Source organism: Miniopterus natalensis, chromosome 13 (assembly GCF_054644295.1).
Source record: "Miniopterus natalensis isolate mMinNat1 chromosome 13, mMinNat1.hap1, whole genome shotgun sequence".
NCBI classification, from domain to species: domain Eukaryota; kingdom Metazoa; phylum Chordata; class Mammalia; order Chiroptera; family Miniopteridae; genus Miniopterus; species Miniopterus natalensis.
This window is the reverse complement of record NC_142093.1, coordinates 51950332-51974916: the sequence shown is the minus strand read 5'-3', so window position 1 is coordinate 51974916 and position 24585 is coordinate 51950332. Positions and strand designations below refer to the sequence as shown.

Sequence of the window (24585 nt, the reverse complement as noted above, 5' to 3'; positions counted from 1 at the left end):
TGGCTCATTTTCTCTCCTTTGCACCCTAAACTCATCCGTCTCTACCACGTCCATTGGGGGAGGAGGGGTGGGCTCTTCTCCTCCCCATCTGCCAGACTGACTGACAGTAGCCTCTCCTGAAACCACCAAGGGCTGAGAAGAGGGAGGTGGCACGTGGGTGCTCACAGCTTCCACCCAGAGATGTCCTGTTCCCCATCTCACCGGCCAGAGACCACTGACTGGGCCACACTCGAAGAGTGGGGTGGAGACGCATAACCATGCGCCAGGACAGTGACACGGTCTCAAGACTGATGTCTCAGAAAACATTACACGAGCCTGTTTTATTAGTACCGCTTGCTCTGGTGGTTCAGTGGTTTTGTAAAAAAATTCATTTCATACTCAAAATTGTATTTCTTATTCTCATCCTGAAACCCCGTGAGGAATGGAGGACCTGTTAAGAATTCATACATATCAGGAAAGTATGATTTGAAAACGATCTATTTTGTGAAAAGTGTAAACCAGCTGCCACACAGAATCCACTCAGGCTTGACTTTGAACCTGCTCTGTTCCTCTAGGTGGACCCTGAGGTGTTTGCCGCCCTTCCAGCTGAGCTTCAAAGGGAGCTGAAAGCAGCGTATGATCAAAGACAGAGGCAGGGAGAGAGCAGCGTGCACCAGCCGCCGGCCGGCGCAGCCGGTAAGCTCGGGGCTGCCGGGCCACAAAGGGAACATGCGGGAAACTCAGTCATCGTCGTGCGCGATTGCTGTGTAATGGCCAGAATCTACGCTCAGTCATGCCAGGAGCTGCATGTTGGGGACTAGACTGGTACACAGCATGGTGAGGGACAGAGCTCGTGCTACCCTGCGCTGGGCACACACTTCACTTTTTAAAGCCCTTTAAAAAAATGATGCCTGAAAAGCTGTTTCCAGCAACCTTTTTGAAAACGTGCCAAGCCCCTTGTCCTGAGACTGAGACACCCAAGGATGTAGGTTTAAAACAAAATCTGAAGGTTTCTGAGCAGGGATCACAAAACATTTACTGTGAAAACAGAACAGTTCCTGGTGAGCTGTTCATACTCCACCTGCTGGATTTTCATTGAGTCCTTGTGAGCACCCGTTGTAAGCGGGGGAGGTGGTGGCACAGGGAGCCTGCACTCAGCCTTTGTTGAAACTGCCTCCGTCTCAGCAGGAGGCCTTGTTGGGGGTGCGTGTGCGCAGGGGTTGGCTTTGGGGGGGAGGAGAGAACCCATGCTACTATCCAGATACATTGGTTAAGTATCTTGTGTTTGTCATCTTTTAGTGCCAAAGAATCCATTACTTCAGCTAAAACCAGCAGCAGTAAAAGAATTGAAACGAAACAAGAGGAAAAATCCCATCAATTCCCCCAAAAAGGTTCAGAGCCCTTTGAAAAACAAGTTGCTTAATAGTCCTGCTAAAGTTGCGCCAGGGGCCGGTGGGAGTCCCCAGAAGTTAATCGATGGGTTCCTGAAACATGAAGGTCCTGCTCCCGAGAAACCGCTGGTAAGATTTTTTTACACCTTTTAAACTTTCATTTTTTTATCGAATCTTGACGTACTTGATGTTAAATACTGCGCTTTTTATCATGTTTTCTTAATAGGGAGAACTCTCTGCTTCCACTTCAGGTGCACAGCCCGACACGTCTGGCTGTGTCAGACCCCCGGCACCCAACCTCGCTGGAGCCGTGGAATTCAGTGATGTGAAGACACTGCTCAGAGAGTGGATAACCACCATCTCAGGTTGGCTCGGGTGGGGGTCGGGAGCCGGAAACTAGATGTGTAGCGAATGGTCCTGTGGTTTTTACGACGTGAACAAGCTCGACTGTGTAGATGGAGCGCAGTGCTCTAAATCTAATCAATCATTTCACTCGGGGGCTGGCTGTGAAAGTTCCTGCATAGCCTGTTCATCTGTGCTGTTGCAGAAATGCAGTTTCCTGTCCGACAGACAGATGTGCTGGTTCTCATTGGAGGTTTTTCCCTCTAGATCCAATGGAAGAAGACATTCTGCAAGTTGTGAAATACTGCACGGACCTAATAGAGGAGAAAGATTTGGAAAAACTGGACCTCGTTATAAAATACATGAAAAGGTAAATTACTCGGTACTTGCAGAAGGGGCAAAGGGCAGGTCACACGGCTCGCTGAGGAAGGCAAGGCGCTGAGGAAGTTTTGTAGTTTCTGGCAGGCAGTTGCCTTACCTGTGCTCATCGAAGTTCATGGAAACAAGGTGCCCGTGAATTTGAGTCCCAGAGAAAGGAGTGCCGCGACACGGACCGGGTCACAAGGGAGGTCAGAATGAGTTTGTTCCCAAGGGTTATGTAGTTTAAAACCAAGGGAAGTCCTTTTGAGTGTTCTCGAGTTTGTTTGCCGGAAATGATTCTTGATTCGGATATTAAAATGTTAAAACCCTTAAATCCTAAAGATATGTTAAACTGAGTCTTTCCTGATGTTTCTTCTTTCCCCACCTCTAGGCTGACGCAGCAGTCGGTGGAATCAGTTTGGAATATGGCGTTTGACTTTATTCTTGACAATGTTCAGGTGGTTTTACAACAGACTTATGGGAGCACACTGAAAGTCACATAAGTATGAGCAGGGAGCCTGGTGCTCTCGCTGCTGTGCCATAAGTGCTTGTGAGGTATCTACAAAGTGCATGGTAGTCATTTCAGATTTCTTTTTGAGCAAGTGTTTTGTACATTTCTTTTCAATAAGTGCCAAATTTGTCAGTATTGCATGTAAATAAGTGTTAATTCTTTTACTGTAGTATAGATTCTATTTACAAGATGTTTGTTTATAAAGTTTTATGGATTTTTACAGTGAAGTGTTTACAGTTGTTTAATAAAGAACTGTATGTATATTTTGTACAGGTTCCTTTCTGTGAATCCTTTAGGAATCAAATCCTGAACTGTTTGTTATACTCCAGGCTGAAAAACCTCCAACCCAGGCTTACAGACTCCTGAGAGGTCCCAGACGGGGTCCACTGTTTCTAACAGCCGTGTCACTCATACCCTGAAGCATGAACACAGGAGCATGTTAAAAACATCTTTACTTCTTCCAAGTGGAGGAATTTACATATTTTGAATTAAAACACACACAATTGAAGATTAAGCTTTTCCTGGGAAAATTATGTCCCACTGGTGGTTTGGACTTGTTTTCCTTTGCCTGTTGGCCCTTGAGAAACTTCAATAATGACGAATGGTACAGATTTTCGAGTGTACATAAGTATTTTTATGCTGTATGTTATGCCATAACACTTAAAAAATATAGTTTACTTGGGAACATTTTCTTCAAACACCCCACACTGACTTCATTTGACACTGATATAAATAGGCAGATCAGATCCTCGAGATCTGTTACAAGAATTAATCTTACGCTCAAAGATTTCTTATATTGGGGAAAGTATATATCCTCGTGTGGACCCACTACCCACACTTTTCAGGAAAAACCATAAAACTAGCTATAATCAGATTACTAATATGAATAAATCATTATGACATCTCCACGACAATGTAGAAGCAAGCACTAAGCCCCAAGCCCAAATAGTTACCAATTCCCTGTTGATTGTCTCATCAGAAAATGTATGCATGATATGACGTCCTAGGACAAAACAGACCGGGACTGGTGTATAAAAACTCCTAATGTCAACATGTGCTGGTACATTAGGTAGGAGACAGTTCATAAAACAGTTCTTGTCTTTAAAAGAGCGAGCTGGACACTCGTGGGAGAGAAGCTACGCTAACGCGGAGGCCTAGCCGAGCTTTCTGGTGAATGTGTTCTCTTTATTAGAGTCAGAATTGTGCTGATTACAGTGGACTCATGACTAGACAAGCAGTCGATAGCAGCCAGCTACACTTTACACCACGGTTTCACACAAAGCAGCTAAGGAAATACCAGAATGCCTAATTTTCTATTTAAAAAATTCCTAAGGGCATATGGCAGAATGTTGGGGGGAAAAATGACTATGGGAAGGAGATGCATAAATAAAGTATTTCTTACATCAAAAGTCCCAAGAATCACAAAATCTGCAGAAGCTTGGTTAATCAAATACTGCAGTACTGATTTAATCAGTATAAAATCGAAAGAACGTTAGATCTGTAATAAAAATCCAAATTTGGGGAAGGGCAAACTTTAAAACAGCAGCCAAGTAGTGGGGTGGGGAAGGAGCGGGCGAGTGGACAGGCACGTTGGAACTGTGGGGACACGTATTCGACCACTGTCAAACCAGTGTAAGTTTCTTGGTTTCTCATGGAAAACATTTTATACATCTATTTTTTTCCTTCCATACTTTTAAGTGCGTCAGTGTCCAGATACATCCATTCCATTTTTTATCTTTTCTTGCATTTACTCCAATTCTTGCCCCATGTGGAAAAATTAGATGATTTCAAATACTTTCTTCAGCTCCACAATAAGCTGCCAGTCGCTCTTCTGCATCTCATCTCTGAACCAGTCTTTCAGAGCATCGATGGACTGCCGGCTGATCTGCAAGGTGTGAGGCACAGATAGAACACAGTGTAACCAACAAGTGCCTGAGAAAAGCCGGTGGCCCAGTCTGTCCCCAGATGTTGATCGCTGCGGAGAATGCTAAGGCAGCGATGCTGGGCGAGTCCGGCAGAAGGGACCTGGGAGAGCTGGCAGGCCCTCGCTGTGAGCTTTTCGCATCGGCCACGCTACAGATCAAGCGCTGATGAAGACTAGTCCCTTGGAGCTACTGAGTGAAGGGGAGCAGGGCAGAGTCACTGCCCCTCCCCGCCCCCTTCCAAGGTGCCACTCTCTTGGACACTTACCTTACTGACGAGAATGTCTGTAGCTTCAAAATGTCTCCCATACATTTTGGGAGATTCACCCGGGATAGGTTCTATTTTGACGCACACTTCTTGTCCTTTTTTTGCAACATCCACTTGTTTATGGTTTATTTCAATGCTTGTTACTATGCCAATGTCAACAAACTGTAAAATACGGACAAAGGACAATGTAAGCAGAGGACTCTTGCCCGTCGCAGGCACCTGAGAGCTGCAGCGCTGAGGAAGAATGTTCTTAGAGCACAAAGGACAGTTCCAAAGCCTTGCTGCAACTGTCCACGGCCACATGATCTCCAGGGTGGAACGTTCTCACTGATAAACTAGGGGTGACAGCACACATCATCTGCCCTTCACAAGACGGCTGTAAGGCTGTGCTTTGGGAAACGTGCAAAGTGCTGTCAACCCAATGCCATCTGCTCTTCACATGGCAGGTGCTCAATGCTCTGAATCAGGAATGAGCTCTGAGTGGCTGGTATGAGCTAGGAGGTAAGGAGCAGGGGATGGAGTCAGGGAGGCAGCCGAAGCCCCACGGGCCCTGGCAAGAACTCTGCATTTCACTCTGGGGAGTTAGGAGCAAGTGATTCTCATTACAGGGGTGGAGGGACGCCCTCTGCTGTCTGCCTTGGGAAGAGATACAGGAGATTGAGGAGTGAAAACAGGGTGGCCAAAGCCACACAGATGATAACTGCAAATAAACGTCCTAGCTCAGTCCACTGAAATGGTACAGAAACAATGGCCTCTAAGCACCACTGCCCACTGAAGGAACAGGCCTGGGGCAGGGAAAGGACGAGAGGAGCTGGGGCAGCTTCCTGCACCAGAAGGAAGGAGCCGCTGCAAGTGCACGTGGCTTCCATGGACCAAACTGGATTAATTTAGCAATCAAGACATTTTAAAAAACGGAACTAAGTATATAGATAATGGAGAAGTCGGGGGGATGAAGGTTCTTACAGAGGGCGCGGGGATCACAACTATGTAACCTATGTAGTAACTGACCTATGCAAGGCCAGTGGTTTAAGCTTCTGGGATAAAGGCTGAGGAACAGATCATAGGGACTCAAAGTACCCCACAAGTAATTACAAAGCGGGAAAGGTATGTCCCTAATGGCGATGCTGACAGCACACTCCACTGACAGCAATCAAAGGTCACCGACAGAGACCTGTGTGAGATGCTCGAGGCACACGGGCACCTGTGTACACAGGATCCTCCACCTAGTCTCGGGGAAATCACCAGACAAATGGAAGCGGAGGAATACCCTGGAAGCAATGGTCTAGGCACAGCAGGAAGGATGGGGCTGTTCCTGGTTGAGACTGACACACATCATAGCCAAGGCCAGTGCAACGTGAAGGGATCCTGGACCAGCCCAGCAGGTGGAAGTAGTAGGACATGTTGGGGACAATTGGTGAAATGTGAATGAGGACTGTAAGTTGCAGTTTTCATTAACAACCACTGGTCAGGTGCTAATAACCAAAACTAAAGGAAATGCTGACATTTAGCAAGACTGGGGTACAAGTTACAGAAGGTGACACGCTCTGCTTGGTTTATTTTTTGTCACCATTTTTGGGCTCCCATTTACTGCTTGAGATGACACGTCGTTCACTTACATTTTTGCTGGGGACACACATGGGGGTCCCCTGCTTCACCTGACCTGCTTCCACTGTCACGCCCATCACTATTGGGTCCCGAGAATTGAAAATATACTGAGGGAGGATTTTCATCTTGCAGGGAAATACGGCTATGTGCCTAAAAGGAAAAACCAAGGATTTTTAAGCTTACAAAGTCACTTAAACTAAAAAACAAATACAGGAACACAAGGCTGCTTCCCTCACATAAGAGCAGCTTTCCCAGCAGCCCCAGCTGAGCAGCAGCGCCACTGTTCCACCCAGTGGTGGGTGCTCTACCCATGGCACCTTCTGTGGCTTCATTCACCCCCTCGCCGCCATGTCCATCTGGGCTTCCGAGGTCTGAGAAGCTGCACCACAGGAGCATCTGGTGCCCACGCTGAAGGGTTTGAGCCCTGCCTCTAAGACGGGGCTCAGGAACCCAACCTCGGTGGGACACGCTTTCAGGTGTGGCACGCGTGGAGTCTGTTCTGGGGACCACACAGGCATCAAAGCACAGCCTCCACTCTCCAGCAAGCTCCCAAATCAGTGGATCCAGAAGTCCACTATTTCCCTGCTTATCAAGCATATGCTCAAAGCGCTCTCATAGCTTCTCGCTGTCTTAATGGAATTTAAGTCTTCTCACGTTAGGTTTCATGATCTACAGCGAGCATGTCTCAATCTAAATCCTAATATTCACAGGTCTGCACTTTCAGAATATACCTCAGACTGAGCCATTGCTCCCTATGTTACTCTGCTCTGAGCCACTGTTGTGTCTGGCTTGGACCATGGGAGCATCCAAAATCCTTCTCATGGCCACAGAGTCCTATGTGCTTTGGGTCCTGCTGACTCCTCCAAACTCATCTCCCCCAAGGTCACTGTGTGAGGGCTGCTGTCCAGTGCTGCCCTTCTGCCTCGACACTCCGTGTCTACGTGGCTCATTCATTCCCTAGATCTCAGAGATGAGCTGTGTCCCGAACCGCACTACTAACCACAGCTCTGCTCTCCTTATCTGGGCCCTCCCGCTTTATTTTGCTTTTTAGCACTTATCCCCACTTGCAATGTATTCATTGCGCATCTCTCTCCTGAGCTCCAAGAAGAGGGGACATGGTCAGGGTCACTGCTGACTAGTGCCTGCAGAGAGCCACTTACACCGGCACTATATCAAGTCTGAGCAGGAAGGAGCTTCACTCTGTGGAATGCCTCGCTTTGATTCATTTCCTAGATTTCCACACTCGAATTTTGTTACTTCCATTCCACGCAATCCCAGATAAGGAAGATAAAGTCCCCATACGCAACAACTACTCAACCATGAATGAGACCTAGGTCTGCCAAATTGAAAATGGAAAACCACCCAAACCAGGAAGGCTGCAGGAGGCTCTGCCCCGCACTGACGGATGGAACAGGCGGCAGCCCCAGGTGCAACATGGCACTTCGGGTGCAGCCTCTGGCAGAGCAGATACCGCGCTTCTGAGGCTGGCACACCTTCCTGGCGTCTGGTGACTCTCCAAAAGTGGACTTCATCAAAGACCCAAGTAAGTAAAATCACCGACTTACTTAAATTCTTCTTGTTTCTGTTTCTTGTAGTCTTGTCTGTATTTTGTAAAGGCATCAAATAAATGATAAATAATTTCTGCACTAAAAATTCTAACTCCTAAGCTATCAGCCATTTCTTGTGCATCCCGTTCAATTCTCACATCAAAGGCCAAAATGACTGCAAACCTGCAAGGTCAGAACACAGGAAAGACCGTTCAATAAAAACAGAGCACGTCATGAAGGAGAGCTCACAGAAAATATGTGGGGCTATGAAGGCCCCGTGGCAGGAGAGAAATTACTTACTGAGGATCATGTTCCAACATCACCGAAGCCTTCATAACATCTTTTTTATGGACTGGGCCGATGTTGATTCCTGCATACTGTCAACAGGGAGTCCCGTGGTTAGCTACCTGAGTCAGGACAGAAGCGGCCCCACAAACTGTGGCCACCACTGACTCTGGAGTTGGGTTCGGTTACTTACGGGCACTTCTGATGTTCTCAGAAATTCCAGTAGAGCTTCCAAAGAGCCCAGTGTAGATGCCTGGACATAGACTCCTTTCTCTTCTAATTTGATAGCATTTAGTGTCTGCTTTAGCTCATGGATCAATTCATCCTTAAATAAAAATTGGATTTGACACAGTTGTACATACAACTCTGTCTTCAGCAGCCTAGTTAAACTCTGTTTCTATCAAGTATTCACCTGAAAACACGAAACCAAGGCTCACAAGTGTGAGGCACAGCAGAGCCTGAGCTGGAGTGGAGGGGGCTTTGGGGGCCACATTCAAGCCGTGTCCCACCTCGCCTCGTCTGAGGTTTACTAACACTGAAATGTGTTTAATCTCTGCTCCACTTGGCAAATAAGGTAGATGGGTGAGTGGAATGAAATAAGAAACTTAAAAGCTAAAAGTACGACACACGAAATGTGTTTAGTAGCCCAACGGCTCTGCTGGACAGACTTGACTTGGCAATACCCTCATCTCGGCAGCCCTGTCCTCCGACACTGTTCCTCTGCAGATGAGATTCTGAGTAAGCAGAACAGTCATGCTGATGTCAGTAAGATGCAGGTGTCCATGCCACACCGGGACTGACTGACACACGCCTGCCCTGTTCTCACTGGCCAAGAGGGGCCTATCCCTGATGCCTGTGACCAGTGCTGCATGAATAACTGGCAGTCACAGCGCACTAGACAAGCCGTGGGCTCAGAACAGTGGTGCCTTCCCTTTGGAAAGAAACTGTGGCTCAAAATTTGCTTTTGTGAAACTGCTGGACTACAAACAGGCAGACAGGCTTAAAATGACTCTTGGTACCTGGTTCTGTCTACATATCCTGGTATGTAAATAAAACATAAACAACTTCTAGATTTAATTTTTATTTAAAAAGAATATGTAGTTTAGAATTTTAGTGCATATCAATATTACTTACCAATTCATGATTATACAAACTGAAGCAACCAGAAAAAATTTTTTTTAACTAAAGTAATTGGAAAGCGTCAACTGCTGGCTAAGAGGCCACCAGCTAAGGCTTCAAAAGACAAAGGTGCCCACTTTCCTCACAGTCCCTAGCATGTGCCATACTGACCCGCTACAGAAATCAAGTAGCTTTAGAGAGAAAAACTTACTTTAAGCACCGGGATTTCATCTTCTTTATGCGCCACCAGGAGGGGCAGCCCAGCCAGAGTTTTCTCCAGGTCTTTGCCGAGAATCTTCACGCCCTGAGCTGCTTCCACTTCTTTGTGCTTCTCGTACTGGTTCTGCAGAGACCAAAGCATGTTACCACCCTCATCGGAGAAGAGCTCAGCACTAGGAGGTGAAGTAAGACTATACGTCCGTGATCTTGGGGTAAAGATTTCTTACACTAGACACAAAAAGCAATAAACACAAAGTAAGTCTGATAAAATTGAGAGTAAAATTAAGTATTTCTATTTCTCAAGGTACCAGATAAAAAGTTAAAAAAAAAAGTTACAGAATAGGAGAAAATGATGCACTACCTACCAAACATGAGAGGCTGCTAAACAAACTATAAATCTGCTAGACAGGCACAGACAGCCAGGGCACAATGGGCACTTCACAAAGAAATTCCAAGGCGTCCGGCCGGGCATGGCTCAGAGGTTGAGCACTGACCTAGGTTCCAGGCGATCAGGGTTCGGTTCCCGGTCAGGGCACATGCCCGGGTTGCGGGCTCTATCCCCAGTGGGGGGTATGCAGGAGGCAGCCGATCAATGACTCTCTCATCATTGATGTTTCTATCTCTCTCCCCCCCTCCCCTTTCTTCTCTCTGAAATCAATAAAGATATATATATTTAAAAACAACTAAAAAAAAATTCAAATGTCAATGAACAAAATAACGGGCAACCATGTTTCAATCAGGTGAGTGCCAACTGAAACAGCAATGAGCTACACAGACACCAGAATGGGGGAAATCGGAAGAATCTGACAGCATCCGAGGGCTGATGAAGATGTGAAATAACAGACACAGTTCGAAGTATAGCATATTCCACTCACTGTGGACAACAGTGTGGCCACACCCAGTGAAATCAGAGCTAAGCCTAAGCAATGACTCCACAGTCCACTCCTATACACACCCTGGAGTAACCCATGAACTGCACCAGGGGACTATTCAACCATGTTCCCAGCAGTGGCAGTGTCGGCAACAGGAATGTGGGACTGGAGCTGGCCTATGCTTTCCTAATAGAATAAACCACGATGTACCTGTGCAACGGCGCCTACACAACAATGAAGGTGAGCTTCAGGGGCAACAACATGGCTACACCTTAACTTTGTTTTGACTGAAAGAAGCAGGACACAAAGAAACTGTGAGAATAACACTACTCATATTAAGTCCAAATACTTTTTAGGGGCACACTCAGCTATGAAAACTATAAATGAGAACAGCAAGGATATTAGTTACTATCATAGAAATTGAAGCATGGTTAACTTTTGGGGGTGAGGGAGCTAAGATGAGGAAGGGGTGCCCAGAAGGCTTCTGGCATGTCAGCACTCTTTTCTTTGATCTGGTTGTTTGCTTCCTAAAAACTTGTTAAACTTTTCTTGTATGTTTTGTGTACTCTTCTGTATGAATGCCTTATTTCACAATAAAAAGAGTTCATGAAAAATTACTCAGAAAAGCTTGGTAAGAGGTTTCACATGGAGCCATGCGCATGGCTGGTCCCTCCTGTATGAAGACCTGAAATACAGCGAAGAGGGGTGTATGTGTAGTGAGCCAAGCAGCTCTCAAAGTGAGGAAGGGACCTTAGCAGTTTCCCAATGCAACAAGTCCCCACACATCACCGCCGACAACCGCGGCTTACCTTCACGCGTAACTCCTTCATGGGTGGAGGCAACAGGAGACCTCGGATCTGAGTTACGATAGGCCCTTCTACTCCAGGAACAATAATTGTATCTCCTTCCTTCAAACGGCCGTTGATCAATATTACATCTATAGTGGTGCCCATTCCTGGGAGAGCCTTAACCTAAGAGACATGATTGCAAAGGGAGTGAAATATATGCTACAGTGCACCACACTGATTAACTCTAACAGTAAGTAGTAAACGTCCCCACCCAAGAACACGCTGTGAACGATAAAGGCAGCGAACTGCCAAGCTGAACTCACCTCCATCACCTGCGCGCGCAGCTCTTCGCAGTGCGCCAGCCTCTTGCTTAGCATGGTCTGCGTTAGCTCGACGAGAAGGTAGATGAGACTTCCCATTCCGTCACCAGTATGTGCAGAGGTAGGTACCAAGGACACAAAAGTGCGGGGATCTTTATTCTCATAAAACAGAGCAGCATTCAAACCCTGAAGACAACAAGCAAAATCATCCCACGTGGCCAAGCTTGGAGGGCAGTCTCCAGAACAGGGACACCCAACCGACCAGGAGCTCGTGAGCAAATGGCTCCTCACTCTGAAACCCGCCAAAACACCTGAGAAAAGGTCATGCGTATCCTAGGCGCTCATTATGTTTCAGGAAAACAGTTTCTTCCCAATTAACTCAGTTTTAAAAATTTAAACATTTGAACTACGTGCTTTCTGATTTACGAAGGAAAAGGGATAAGGGGAAATGGAAACCACTAAGTGCCATGAAGGGAAAAGACCAGCATTAGGAAAAGTGCCGATTTTATTACAAAGAGCGTAAGGAAAGAAAGCACCGCTTGATGAGATGACAAAGGCACGTCACAAGGAAGGGACGGCTCTCACCTGCTGTGCAAATTCCACGATGATGGCCTTTGCTCGCTCCTCAAATTCATCCTTTGTGTTTTTTTTCTGCTTCTTTAAAGTGGCCGCCACATCAGAGTCGGGGCTCTTTTTCCAATCATACAGCCTATCAATCTGAAGAGTTTTTCATAGAAAACATTTAATAAGGTTAACAAAAGCTCCAGAAAACCCTCATGTAAATTATATTTATCCAGAAGTATGAATTACTCATATTTTATTGCACCAAAGCCCCTGAAAACCTGCTGAACTCATGTCCTCTTAAGTTAGAAACTGCTGAGGTCCATGCTGCCCATCAGCCTCTGGCTGGTCCCTGAGAAGCAGCCATTTGTTTGCAAAAGACAAGATGCTAGAATGACCTGGCATCATCATGATGTTGTTGGAATTCCAAAACAGTTTTGGATTAATAGTACACAGGAACAAGGATTAATTACAGCAAGGACCATCGCCAGGAGAACAAAAAATAAAAAATAATAATTGGATCTCAGAGAATAGCACATTTTAATTGTTCTATTGCTCAAATTAGGATTTAATCTGTTTAATCAAATCTATTTTCCCTCACTTTTCAAAAGAGTGATAAGTGGATATAGAGACAAAAATGATTTAATAGTTTTTTAAAAAGTGGCTCAGTCTAGGGAGATAATATAAAAAAGGAGACCAATAGGAGAAAAATCAGCAAGTGGTAATAGACCGAGAAATGATAAAAATAATAAAATTAGCATACAAGGTCCAAGTATATATACAACTTTGAAGGAAAAAACATGAAACTTGTAGTTAAAATATGTATATATATATGTAAAATCTGAAACGAAATGAAAAATTCACTAAGTGAGCTTAAAAGCAAATTACATGCTGCAAAAGAAAAGATTAGTGACCTTGAAGATACAGCAGTAAAGAATGATCCCAGCCGAAGCATATGGAGAGACAGGATGAAAGGCAGAAAGAGAAAAAAAACTTCAGTCACTTACAAGACAACATTAAGAGAAGTAACTCAAGTTCTGAAAAGCCCGATAATTCTATCAAACACTTTAAGAAGAGAAAGTGAGAAAAGAGTGGAAAAATATCTGAACAAATAACGACCATGAGTTTTTAAAAAAACTGATTAGAAATTCACAAATCTAAGAAAATCAAAGTAGGATAAATGTAAAGAAAACTATTATGTAATCTCATTGATGAAACCCTTTAAAAACTCTTAAAAGCAGCCAAAGAACAAAGATACATTACATATGGGGGAACAAAAAATGACTAAACATAAAAGCCAAAAAGCAATGATGATGAAGGAAAAAAATATCTTTTAAACCTAGAATTCTATATTAAGTGCAAATATTCAGAAAATATTTTGATCTAACAGATAAAAACACAACACGTCTAAGCAAGGCTTCTAACAGTGCTAAGCATACCTTTAAATGCTTAGGTCAGAAAAAAACAAAAACAAATCAAGGATCTAAGCTTCTACCTTCAGAAACTGAAAAAAGAAGAGCAAATGAAAACAAAGAAAGTAGAAAGAAGGAAATGACATAACACTGGGAATCAATGACAAACAGTAACAGACAAACAAAAGAGAATATCAATAAAATCAAAAGCTGGTTCTTTAAAAGACAAATTTCTCTACTGACAAAATAAAAATAAAAAACCTAAATAAACTACACCAACTTAAGAAAGTCCAAGCTGATGTAGACTTTACTGATGAGTTCTATAAACCACTTAAAGAGGAAACACTATTTCTACACAACTCTTTCAGAAAGTAGAGGAAATACTTCTTAACTAGTATTATGAGGCCATCATTACTCAGATATCAAAACAAGTCAAAATGAATTACAAGAAAACTTCATACCAAAATCCCTCATGAACCTAAAAATCTGCAACAAAAATGAGCAAATCAAATCTAGCAATAGAGGAAAAATATATCATGCCCAATTACGCTGATCATGACCATGGTTTATTCCAGTAGTGCAAGGTTAGTCTGACATTTAAAATATCAATAGTAAGCAACAGTGCTGGAAAAACCTGACAGCCTTCACTAAAATCAACTAGGATTGGACCACAGACCTAAGTGTAAAATACAAAACTCTAAAACTCCTTTAAGATAATAGAGGAAAAAACCTAGATGACCTTGACTGTGTTAATAATAATGGTTCCGATACAACAGCAAAGGCTCCTGCCAGGACAGAAAGAACAGAGAAGCTCCAGTTTCATTAACATTAACAATTTCTGCTCTGTGCAAGAGTGAGTCAACATAGTAAGAGGACAAGCCACAGGCTGGGATAAAATATCCAAAAAAACACGGCTGATTAAAAAACCAGTATCCGAGATACATGAAGAACCCAACAAAGAACCCAATTTAAAACTGGGCCAAAGAGCTCCACAGACACCACCAGCGATGCACAGATAGCAAACAAGCACGTCACAAGATGCTCCACATCTATGCTACCAGGGAAACACAAGTTAAAACAAGGTAACACTACACACCTATCAGAATGGCCAAAACCCAAAACACAAGACGAAATTGAGGATGTGGAGCAATGGGAACTCTCATTCATTGCTGGTGGGAATACAGAAAGGTATCACTGCTTTGACAGTTTTGCAGTTTCTTAACAAAACTAAACACTCTTACCATAGGGTCCTGCCATCACACTTACCAAAGGAGTTAAAAACTTATCCACACAAAAGCCTGCACATGGATGTTTAGAGCCTCTTTATTCGTAAGTGCCCAAACTTGGAAACAACCAAGATGTACTTCAGTGGGTAATGGTTAAACTGGCGCACAGACAACGGGGTGCTATTTATTGCTTAGTGAAATGAGCTATCAAGCCAAGAAAAGGTATGAAGAACCCTTAAATGCACCTTGCTAAGTGAAAGAAGCCAATCTGAAAAGGCTACACACTGTAAGATTCCAACTATATGACATTCTGGAAAAGGCAAAATTATGGAGACAGTAAAACCATCAGTGGTTGCCAGGGATGAGGGGGAGGGATGGTGAATGGGTAGAGCACAGAGGATTTTTAGGGCAGTAAAACTACTCTGTATGACACTATAATGATGAATACATGTCATATACATTTGTCCAAACCCACAGAATGTACAGGAGTTACCCCAAATGTCACCTATGGGCTTTGGGGATAATGGTGTGTTAATGTAGCTTCATCAACTATAACCAGCCTAGCACTCTGATGGGGGTGTTGATAAGGGGGAGGCTACCCATGTGTGGATGCAGGGCTATATGGGACGTCTTTATACCTTGCCCTCAGTTCTGCCCGGGGACGGGGGGGGGGAGGGAAGGAAGAGAGATCAATAAGAGAGACACAGTGATTGAGTGATTGCTTGCCTCCTGCAGAAAGCATGCAGGAGGCAACCAATCAATGTTCTCGAGCGCACGCGCTCTCTCTCTCTCCCCCCCCCCAAAATAAATAAATAAATTAGGTTTTGTCAAAATTAGAAATCTTTGCTCTTCAAAACACATCATAAAGAAAATGAAAAAAGTCTTTGACTGCAAGAGTATATCTGCAGTCTACATAACTGAGCAAGGACTTATATCAACAATATGTGAAAGACTAAAATTCAACACTAAAACAGCAATCTAATAAAACATGAGCAAAGGATTTTAAATGGATACTTCACAAAGACAGGTCGCAAATAAGCACATGAAAAGATGTTTGATGCCATTAGTCAACATGGAAATGCAAATTAAAATTAAAATGATTTAGCATTACACACTTATTAGAATGGCTACAAGTTAGCAAGAATGTGTAGAAACTGGAACGCTTAAACACTGCAGGTTAAAATGTAAAACTACTGGTACAATCCCCTTGGGAAAACGTGTCATTTTCTCACAAAATTGAACATACATATACCATATGACCCAGCAATTCTGTACAAATGTTCACAGCCCCATCATTAATAACCTAAAATTAGAATCAATCTAAATGTCCTTCAACAGGTGAATAAAGTGAGGTATTATTCAGACAATAAAATATCACTCAGCAATAAAAAGAAACATCCTATGACATATGCAACAACATGGGTAATTCTGTAACAACATGAGTAGTGAGAAATGCAAGACTGAGATGATCACACACTGTATAACATGAACTTATACAACAGGCAGACTTAGTCTACAGTTACGGCAAGATCAGTGTCTGTTCGGGGTTGGTGGAGAAGGGGACAGACTGACTGTAAAAGCACACAAGGGAATGTTCTGGGCATATGGAACTGGTCTATATTCTGGATGGTGGTGGTGAAGAGTATGTGTATAAATTTGTCAAAATATGTTGAACTTACCAAGAATGTATTCTTACATGAAAGTTATACTAAGATATTTTTTAATCAAAAAACCTAAAAAGCATGTTTTCACAATTTAATTTTTCAGAAGCAGAGCTTACCTTATTGAGTGCAACAATGAAGGGACATTTTTTAGATTTCAGAAGGTTGATAGACTCAATTGTCTGGGGCTCCAAACCATGCATGATATCAACAACTAAAATGGCAATATCACAAAGAGAGCTGCCTCTGTTTCTCAGATTACTGTTGAAAAGAGGGAAAAAGATACATAAATAGACATCTTGAAATTAACTTTTACTTAAAGAAACTTAGTATTTTAATTTCTTTGTAAAACCTAAACAAAAAGAACAAAATGAAGCACATGCATTAAATTCAAGTGGCATTCATTAGCCCTTCACTTGCCAAACGTTTATCTGACAGCAAACTGACACCAGATGGAATGAGTTAGTTCCCGAAGTAACTCCAATATTTCTGCCAGTTTCACTGACAAAGGGCTTTTGCACTAAGAAACATGGATGGCCAAGAGGCATCAAGGTAAACTCCACCTGTGAGGGGTTTCCCAGGAGATAGACCATGTATATGTATGTATTACAATTTGTTCTTCTTTTCTCTATTTAAAAAACAAGTATCCAAATAAAATACCACTAAATCAGTAAGGCACAGAGGAAGATAACTACCTAGAGTTCTGAGGTAGAAACCACGGATCTCAAAATACTGCCCAAAGATTAAGGACTAGTCAGACTTTCTTACTGACTGAACTTTTAGACTCAACGGTTTCAAGCAGTTCAGTTTCAAGCAGTTCGCTGGAGGAAAAAAGACTCAATTTGCTCTTACCTAAAAGACTCATGCCCGGGGGTATCAATAATCAGCATTCCTGGAATCCGTAAGTTCTCTCTGTCAAACTAGAAAAGATGGGGACAAGTGGAGAGTTTAAGAAAGCCCATAACAATAAAAGCTTATTTACAAACAATTTGCCATGAAAACTTTAAATTATTACTTTTTTTCTAAATGAACTATTTTAAAAATAGTGAGTCAATCAGTGAAGCACAACAGTAAATATTTTCATTAATATCAAAAGGAATTTTGCAGCAAAAAATAAAATATTTCCACCCTGGCTGGTGTGCTCCGTGGTTAGAGCATAGTCCTGTACACCAAAAGGTGACGGGTTCGATTCCCAGCCAGGGCACATGTGGGAGGCAATCGATTAATGTTTCTCTTACATAAATATTTCTCCCCCCCCTTCTCTCTCCCTTCCACTCTCTCTAAAATATAAAAAATATCCTCGGGTGAAGATTAACAAACAAAAACAAAGAAAGAAAACATTCCCTTTGTTAAGGTCATAAAACTATGGGGTAGTATAAATCTGAGCAGAGTACTAGTAATAAATGACAGTGTGGTCATCTGAGAGTGATTATAAAAAACTGACACGTAAGAGGTTCTCAAAATCTGGGAAATTTCTCTGGTGCAATTTTAAACTATTCTAAACTCTGAAAAATATCTCAAGTATGTTTTAAAGAAAATTTATCACATCAATCTAAAATAGTAAAGAATAAATTCATATTCTGCTTCATTCAAAATCACATCTGATTTTCTGGATAAAAGCACATAAATGAAACGGAAAAATTACAATGGGCCTGACCGAGACATTCTCTTAGGCTAAAGAATAGCACTGACCAGCAAAACACTTTTTACTTTGCTTACTTATACTTTTTGACAATCTTCAAATGATTTCTTCAAAATCCTATCTCCTGATCTAGTTAAAAAATGATTCAAACGTAAACATTTTAAATCTGCATCCTGGTGGTCCTGAGTTAACATTCACCAAGGACTATAACCACTTCCACCGCAGAGTCTGGAATAAGAACACTTGTAACTATCACATAAAGATTCTCTGGAGAACTTTAACACAGGCCTAAAAAGTCATGCTCTTCAACTATGTTCTAAAATAACAGCAGATTTCAAGTCCTGGCAACTGGTGGAATAAGCTGTTAAATGTATTTTGAAAACTGGTGGAATAAACTTCCCAATGACACAGAAATATCAGGTAAAATACAACCAAAATAAATTTTAAATACCAAATTTAAAAAACTGTAACTCAAGAAAACTGTCCTAAAATAAAGATTTTAAACTACATGCTGAAATGGAAGACCATGCAACTGGAAAACTGACCCAGAATCAACACCAAGATGAAAAAAGACGTTACTTAAAAGATGAAAACCAACTTGTGATGAACCTGAAGGGCAATACTTAGTGTGAGAAGTGGAGTAATTTAAAATACTTAAGAAAATGTGAACAAAGCATTTTGTATGTAGCCAACTGACGGTCACAAGTAACTCCTCAATATTAAAAAAACTCAAGGAATATTATTGCCATTACTCCTTCCTTAGGAATCTACCAGAGCCCTGGCCAGTTTGGCTCAGTGCTTAGTGTTGGCCTGTGGATCAGAGGGCCTTGGGCTCGATTCCGGTCAAGGGAAGTACCTCCGTTGCAGGCTTGATCCTCAGCCCCGGTTGGGGAGAGTGTGGGAGGCAACAAATCAATGTGTCTCTCTCACACTGATGTTTCTCTCTGTCCCCCTTCCACTCTCTCTGAAAAGCAATGGAAAAAATATCCTCAGGGTGAGGATTAAAAAATAAAAAGAAGGAACCTACCAGATGACAAGCTTCATAAAGCATGTGCACACAAAACAAAAACTGGAGAGATAAGCTCACAGACCCTTTCTATATAAAGAGCTAAGACTAATTAAGGGACAAAGGGAGATACTAGTATGTGATAACATATGCTGTGTGTCAGTCAGTTATTGCTTCTCAGTTCTAAATTTACCGATTTGACCTGCTCTGTGACAATGGAACTGGAGAATTGTTAGCAAGGTCCAGTTCCAGGTCTGGACCGAGTCATGTCTAAGAAACGCCTGGAACATCCTGCTGTACCAGACAGGCTGGATGCAACAGAAGACCAGTAAGACTACGAATTGTATCAAAAGGACTCAGGGGCCAACCACTGGGCCAAGATGGGACTATCTCAGCACAATAACTGGAACGGATTAAAACACAATAACATGTTTAAATCCAAGAGTTTATCATATAAAACCAAGCCAACTTGGTCACTATTCTGAAAGTGGGTAAAGGGAAAGTATCAGATGTTTATTCTGCCTTTCCTACACATAGTATCACCAAGTAACAAAACAGTAGATGAGGCAGAGTTTCTCTACAGAAGTAACCCAATAAAGATGGATGAAGGCACTGGAATATCAACATTTTGCAACCATCAACACAATAAGAGGTAGAGATTTCTTTAGCAGTTACTCCTGGGTGGAAGAAGACTGATTAGAAAGGGGCATAGAGTGCTTCTGAGGGAACTGGCAAGGCTCCATCCCCCAGCATGGGAGACACAAAGGGCGCCTGCATTAATCATGATGGTACATGAAGCTTTACGCTAACCTCGTGTGGTCTTCACTGAGTTGCAGTTGGCATAAGCAGATGGAATATCTCCGAGCAGAGAAAATGAGGACAAAGCATATATAATTAACCCAACAGCGGGAAAGGAGCAGGGGAGGGCCTAAAGACAAGTGTGTGTTTTTCTGTTAATCCTCACCTCAGAATATTTTTTCCATTGATTTTGAGAGTGTGGAGGGAGGGTAGGATGGGTGGCGGAGAGAGATTGAGGTGAGAGAGAGAGACACATCAACTGGTTGCCTTCCACACGAGCCCTGACGGTCCGGGGATCAAACCTGCAACCCAAGTATGTGCCCTTGACCTGGAATCAAACACACGACCCTTCGGTGTGCAGGCTAAGGCTCTAACCACTGAGCCACACCAGCCAGGGTGGAACTCAATTTTGAAACATGGAGATCCTACGGTAAAAGTATTAAAACATGGAGGGGAGCCCAGCCAGCATGGCTCAGCGGTTGAGCATTGACCTAGGATCCAGGAGATCGAGACTTGATTCCCAGTCAGGGCACATGCCTGGGTTGTGGGCTTGATCCCCAGCCAATCAATGACTCTCTCATCATTGATGTTTCTACCTCTCTCTCCCCCTCCCTTCCTCTCTCTGGAATCAATAAACACACCCATATATATGTATAAATATATATATTTATATATATATATATATATATAAAATGGAGGGGAAGAATATACTAACCTCAGAATATGAGGGAGTAGGAGGAAAGGAAATGGAATGTGATGAATCCTACAATATCTAAGGTTTTATTGCTTAAAGAAAGATCTGAGGCAAAATAGGGTAAAATGGCATATATGTTAATTATGAATGGTGAGCATATAGTATTCTATTCTTTTTTCCTATGTTTGTAGTTTATATCATTTTTTAAAGATCAAAACACACGAAATACAGTATACTCACATTTTTAATCATCTTAGTCTGTTCATTAATAGCTTCAAGGGGAACATTGGTGGCGCCAATTTGCTGTGTGATACCACCTGCTTCACCATCTTGTACATGCGTGTGACGGAGCTGGGGTACGACAGCATATTCAGATTTGTGTTTCAAAATGCAAAAAGAAGCAAAGTAGTAACATATTTATTGTATACAATAAGAGAATTCCACAGGTGTGCTATGGTTTACATTAGCTTTTCATACAGCATTCATTTATTTAAAAAGTTCTATCAATGAGCAATAGCATTTTCTTACCTTATCTAGAATTTTTGTCTTCCCTGTGTCCACATGTCCAAGTACACAAATAACAGGGGCTCTTAGCTTTTCTGTATTTACATTTTTACTATGTTCAAGTCGTCGTTTCTAGGAAGGAAAAAAAACTCAGAAATATTATTTCAACCCCTATCATTATTTTTCTTTAAATGATTTTGCCTTGACAAGAGAATGCCACAGCCTCATCCCAGTTCTTTCTGGATTAAACTACACGTAATCGCACATTACAACGTGAACGTTAGAATCTAATTCCCATCACAATACCGGGGAGCAAGCAGCAGCCTGGTTTAGAGTAGCTCTGTCAATATGAATGCCAACGATGTGAAGCGTTGGCTCAAGCTTCGAAACACTTCTGCACATGGCTAATTTAATGGAGTAGAATGAATGGAAAAGAAACTGATCTTTTTGCCATGTTTACTATTCACTATGACCTCTACCTTATGTGGCAGGGTTATATAAAAAGAGGTAAACTCTTGCATTCTAAATGCTTTATTAGAACTTCAAAGTTGTAAAACATTTTAAAGCAATTTATTTCAAAACTTTGTTCAGTGTACAAACACTATAAAACCTATCAATTAGAAGAAAGTTTACTTACGCCTTAGCCTAAGATATCCAATGGCACTTCCTACCTTCCTAATGTATCACTAAGCACAAGAAAGTCTGTCCTTGAACAGCAATGTAGCATTTACCTCAACACTTCAACTTTCTGAGAACCAAATAAAAACACATGCCAGGAGTTCTTTCAAATGACCTTTCCAGGGTAACAAAGCTGCCATTCAAATGAGATAAAGACTTTCATCCAAACTCTGAAGTAGTATCACTTACAATACTATTTTCCATCTAGAAAGCATTTTTGTAGGAACTCTTTACTTTCATTTTTACCACTAGACACTGGATCTTTCTATAGAAAGTGCAATGAAAAGAACGTTTTAAAATGTCTAAGTGAGGTGCTAGTATTTACTAGCAAAGAGCAGTAAATGAGCTTCATATTTTTACTGCTGGAATGTGAACATCTTGACCTTAGGATCTGATATGGTGGAAACTGCCTGCTTAAAGTGTTAAAATTTTCTAGAAGGCAATATAGTATAGATTTTAACTCGGAAATTCTACCTCTCAGTATCTGTCTTGAAACAATGACATGACAAGTACACAAAGATGCATGTGTACAACAGAGTTTGTTCACTGCAGTACTATTTATAATAGTGAAAATTAGTAACCATTTAATCTTCTTTAGTGGGGGATTTCTTCACAAGTGTCCCCGACACCCAAGGGTGATGATACATATCTGGTTGCATAGAATCCTATAGGTACAGACCCCTATCCACAATGGAACTACTTAGGAAGTATGGGGTGAGTTTCAGACAATGATAGTATGCAGCAAGGTTTGAGAACCATGAAGTTTGTTATGGACTGAAATGTATCTCTCCCAAATTCATACACTGAAGCCCTAACCGCAAATTTGACTGTATTTGGGGAGAGGACCTTAAGGGACATAATCAAGGTTAAATGAGGTCATAAGGGTGGGGTCATAATCTGATAGGTCTGCTATCCTTACAAGAGGAGAAGAAATAAAAAAATCAATCTCTAAGCACACACAGGGGAAAGGCACGTGAGGTCTCAGTGAGAAAGCAGCCATCTGAAAGCCAGGAAGAGAGCCCCCACCAGAAAACAAACCTGCTGGCATTTTAATCTTGAACTTCAAAGCCTCAAGAACTGTCAGAAAATAAACTACTGTTGTTTAAGCCACCCAATCTGTGGTATCTTATTATGGCAGACCAAGCAGATTGATACCCAGTTAAAACAGAATCCTTCTATAAAATGAAATACAGTATGTGGCTATTAAAAACGTTGAGGTAGGACTTCTTGAATGACGGAATGAGGAGCTCAGCAAATCCTCTCCCCAAAAAGAAAAGATAAAACTAGACAAAGTAATCAAAACAACCACTTAAAAAAACTTTAGAAATTGGCCAAAGGCATATAACAAATTGAGAAACATTTCATTCAAGAAAATCTACTGACCATAAGTAAGAGCAGCGGAAGCCTGTGCAGTTTTAGTCTGGAGCTGCACCATCCCACTCCCCACCCCGACTGCTCCATGGGGTAGAAGTGGTATAAGCAAGGGGGCCAGGGGTTTCCATACGTTAGAGTGTTATCAAAAATTATAGTGATCTCAATGGCAAACAGAGATAAGGCTAAAATCACAACTAGACTAAGGTCTCAATACTGGGGGAGCAAGAGATGACTGGGAAGGTCCGTCAGAAATTCAACAGGGAGGCCTGTGGAATAAGACAAGGAAGGCAATGATAAGATCCTACTTATTGCTGGTGGTCCAGAGAAGTCCTTAGTGAGTTACTGGTTCATGGCTCAACAAAAGCCTTGCAATGCATGAAGTAAAATCCAGAGTGGATTAGTAAACTGACAAATCATGTGGCTGACCACTAAAATACGCTAACCCACACGCAAGGCTTAAAGATAAAAACAAGAATTATAAAATGAACCAAAAAGACTCCACAGAATTAGTCCACATGATTCACCAAAAGCAAATAAACAGAAGTAACTAAAATCACCACATTTGTAGGGAGTCAGTGGGATTCGGTCTTGCTTATAATATATTCTCTGAAATGTCCACTTGTCAACAAAAATTTATAAGACATACAAAGACACAGGAAACTGTGATGTGTGTGGTATGTGTACAAATGGGGAAAAGTGGTCAACAGAATATAGGCCCCTGAGAGAGACAGATTTTGGACTTAACAAAGACTTGAAAGCAGCTACTATGAGTATGTTCCAAAGACTAAAGGGAACCATGTTTAAAAGAAAGAAGGAATGGCTCATCAAGATGGTATCAAGCCCTAGCTGGTTAAGCCCCTAGCTGGTCTGGCTCAGTGGTTAGAGCGTCGGCCCACAGACTGAAGGGTCCTGGGTTCAATTCCGGCCAAGGGCACACGTACCTCTGTTGCCGGCTCCATCCCCGGCCCAGGTCAGGGCGCGGGCAGGTGGCAACCAACCCAGAAGGAAAAGAGACAGAGAAATAAGCAGAAAAAAGATTTGAATAATAATTCAAAAAACTTCCAAATTTTGACAAAAAATATTAATCTACACATCTAAAAAGCTCAATAAACTCCAAGCAGTATAATTACAAAGGTACCTACAAGACACATAGTTAAACTGTTTTAAAAGCCAAGGTCAAAAAGAAAATCTTGACAGCGACAGCGAGAGAAAAACCACTCACTGTTTATAAGGAAACTCGAAAAAGATTAATAGCTTAGTTTTCATCAGAAGCAATAAAGGCCAGAAGGCAATGCAATGACATATCAAAGGGCTAACTAGAAGGCAAAAAACTGCCAAGCAAAAATTCTGCATGCAGCAATATTATCCTTAAAAAAGGAAGGTGAAATGACACTTTCCCAAACTTAAAAAGACAAAGAGCTTACTGCTGAAAGATCGGCATGATGAGAAATAACACAGGAAGTTAATCAGGCTGAAATGAAGGGCCACCAGATGTAAGTCA

General features: G+C 42.1%; 2 protein-coding genes across 7 annotated transcripts in view; one reads left to right on the top strand and one right to left on the bottom strand.

The window, feature by feature from the left end:
* REV1 (REV1 DNA directed polymerase) overlaps positions 1–2858 on the top strand; it is a 68087-nt gene extending 65229 nt beyond the window's left edge. For all 5 annotated transcript variants that reach the window (XM_016209661.2, XM_016209660.2, XM_016209664.2 and 2 more), the window contains 5 exons: positions 555–675; positions 1279–1499; positions 1597–1735; positions 1980–2082; positions 2464–2858. In XM_016209661.2, coding sequence (XP_016065147.2) covers positions 555–675; positions 1279–1499; positions 1597–1735; positions 1980–2082; positions 2464–2575 — 696 coding nt within the window. In that variant the 3' untranslated portion in view covers positions 2576–2858. The remainder of the gene's footprint in view (positions 1–554; positions 676–1278; positions 1500–1596; positions 1736–1979; positions 2083–2463) is intronic.
* EIF5B (eukaryotic translation initiation factor 5B) overlaps positions 2490–24585 on the bottom strand; it is a 61419-nt gene continuing 39323 nt past the window's right edge. For both annotated transcript variants that reach the window (XM_016209667.2, XM_016209668.2), the window contains exons 11-24: positions 21057–21164; positions 20769–20879; positions 17241–17308; positions 16508–16649; positions 12114–12245; positions 11532–11714; positions 11230–11391; positions 9541–9672; positions 8404–8535; positions 8226–8302; positions 7944–8108; positions 6390–6528; positions 4774–4935; positions 2490–4468 (exon numbers count right to left, since the gene is read on the bottom strand). In XM_016209667.2, the coding sequence (XP_016065153.2) occupies positions 4361–4468; positions 4774–4935; positions 6390–6528; positions 7944–8108; positions 8226–8302; positions 8404–8535; positions 9541–9672; positions 11230–11391; positions 11532–11714; positions 12114–12245; positions 16508–16649; positions 17241–17308; positions 20769–20879; positions 21057–21164 (1821 nt within the window). In that variant the 3' untranslated portion in view covers positions 2490–4360. The remainder of the gene's footprint in view (positions 4469–4773; positions 4936–6389; positions 6529–7943; positions 8109–8225; positions 8303–8403; positions 8536–9540; positions 9673–11229; positions 11392–11531; positions 11715–12113; positions 12246–16507; positions 16650–17240; positions 17309–20768; positions 20880–21056; positions 21165–24585) is intronic.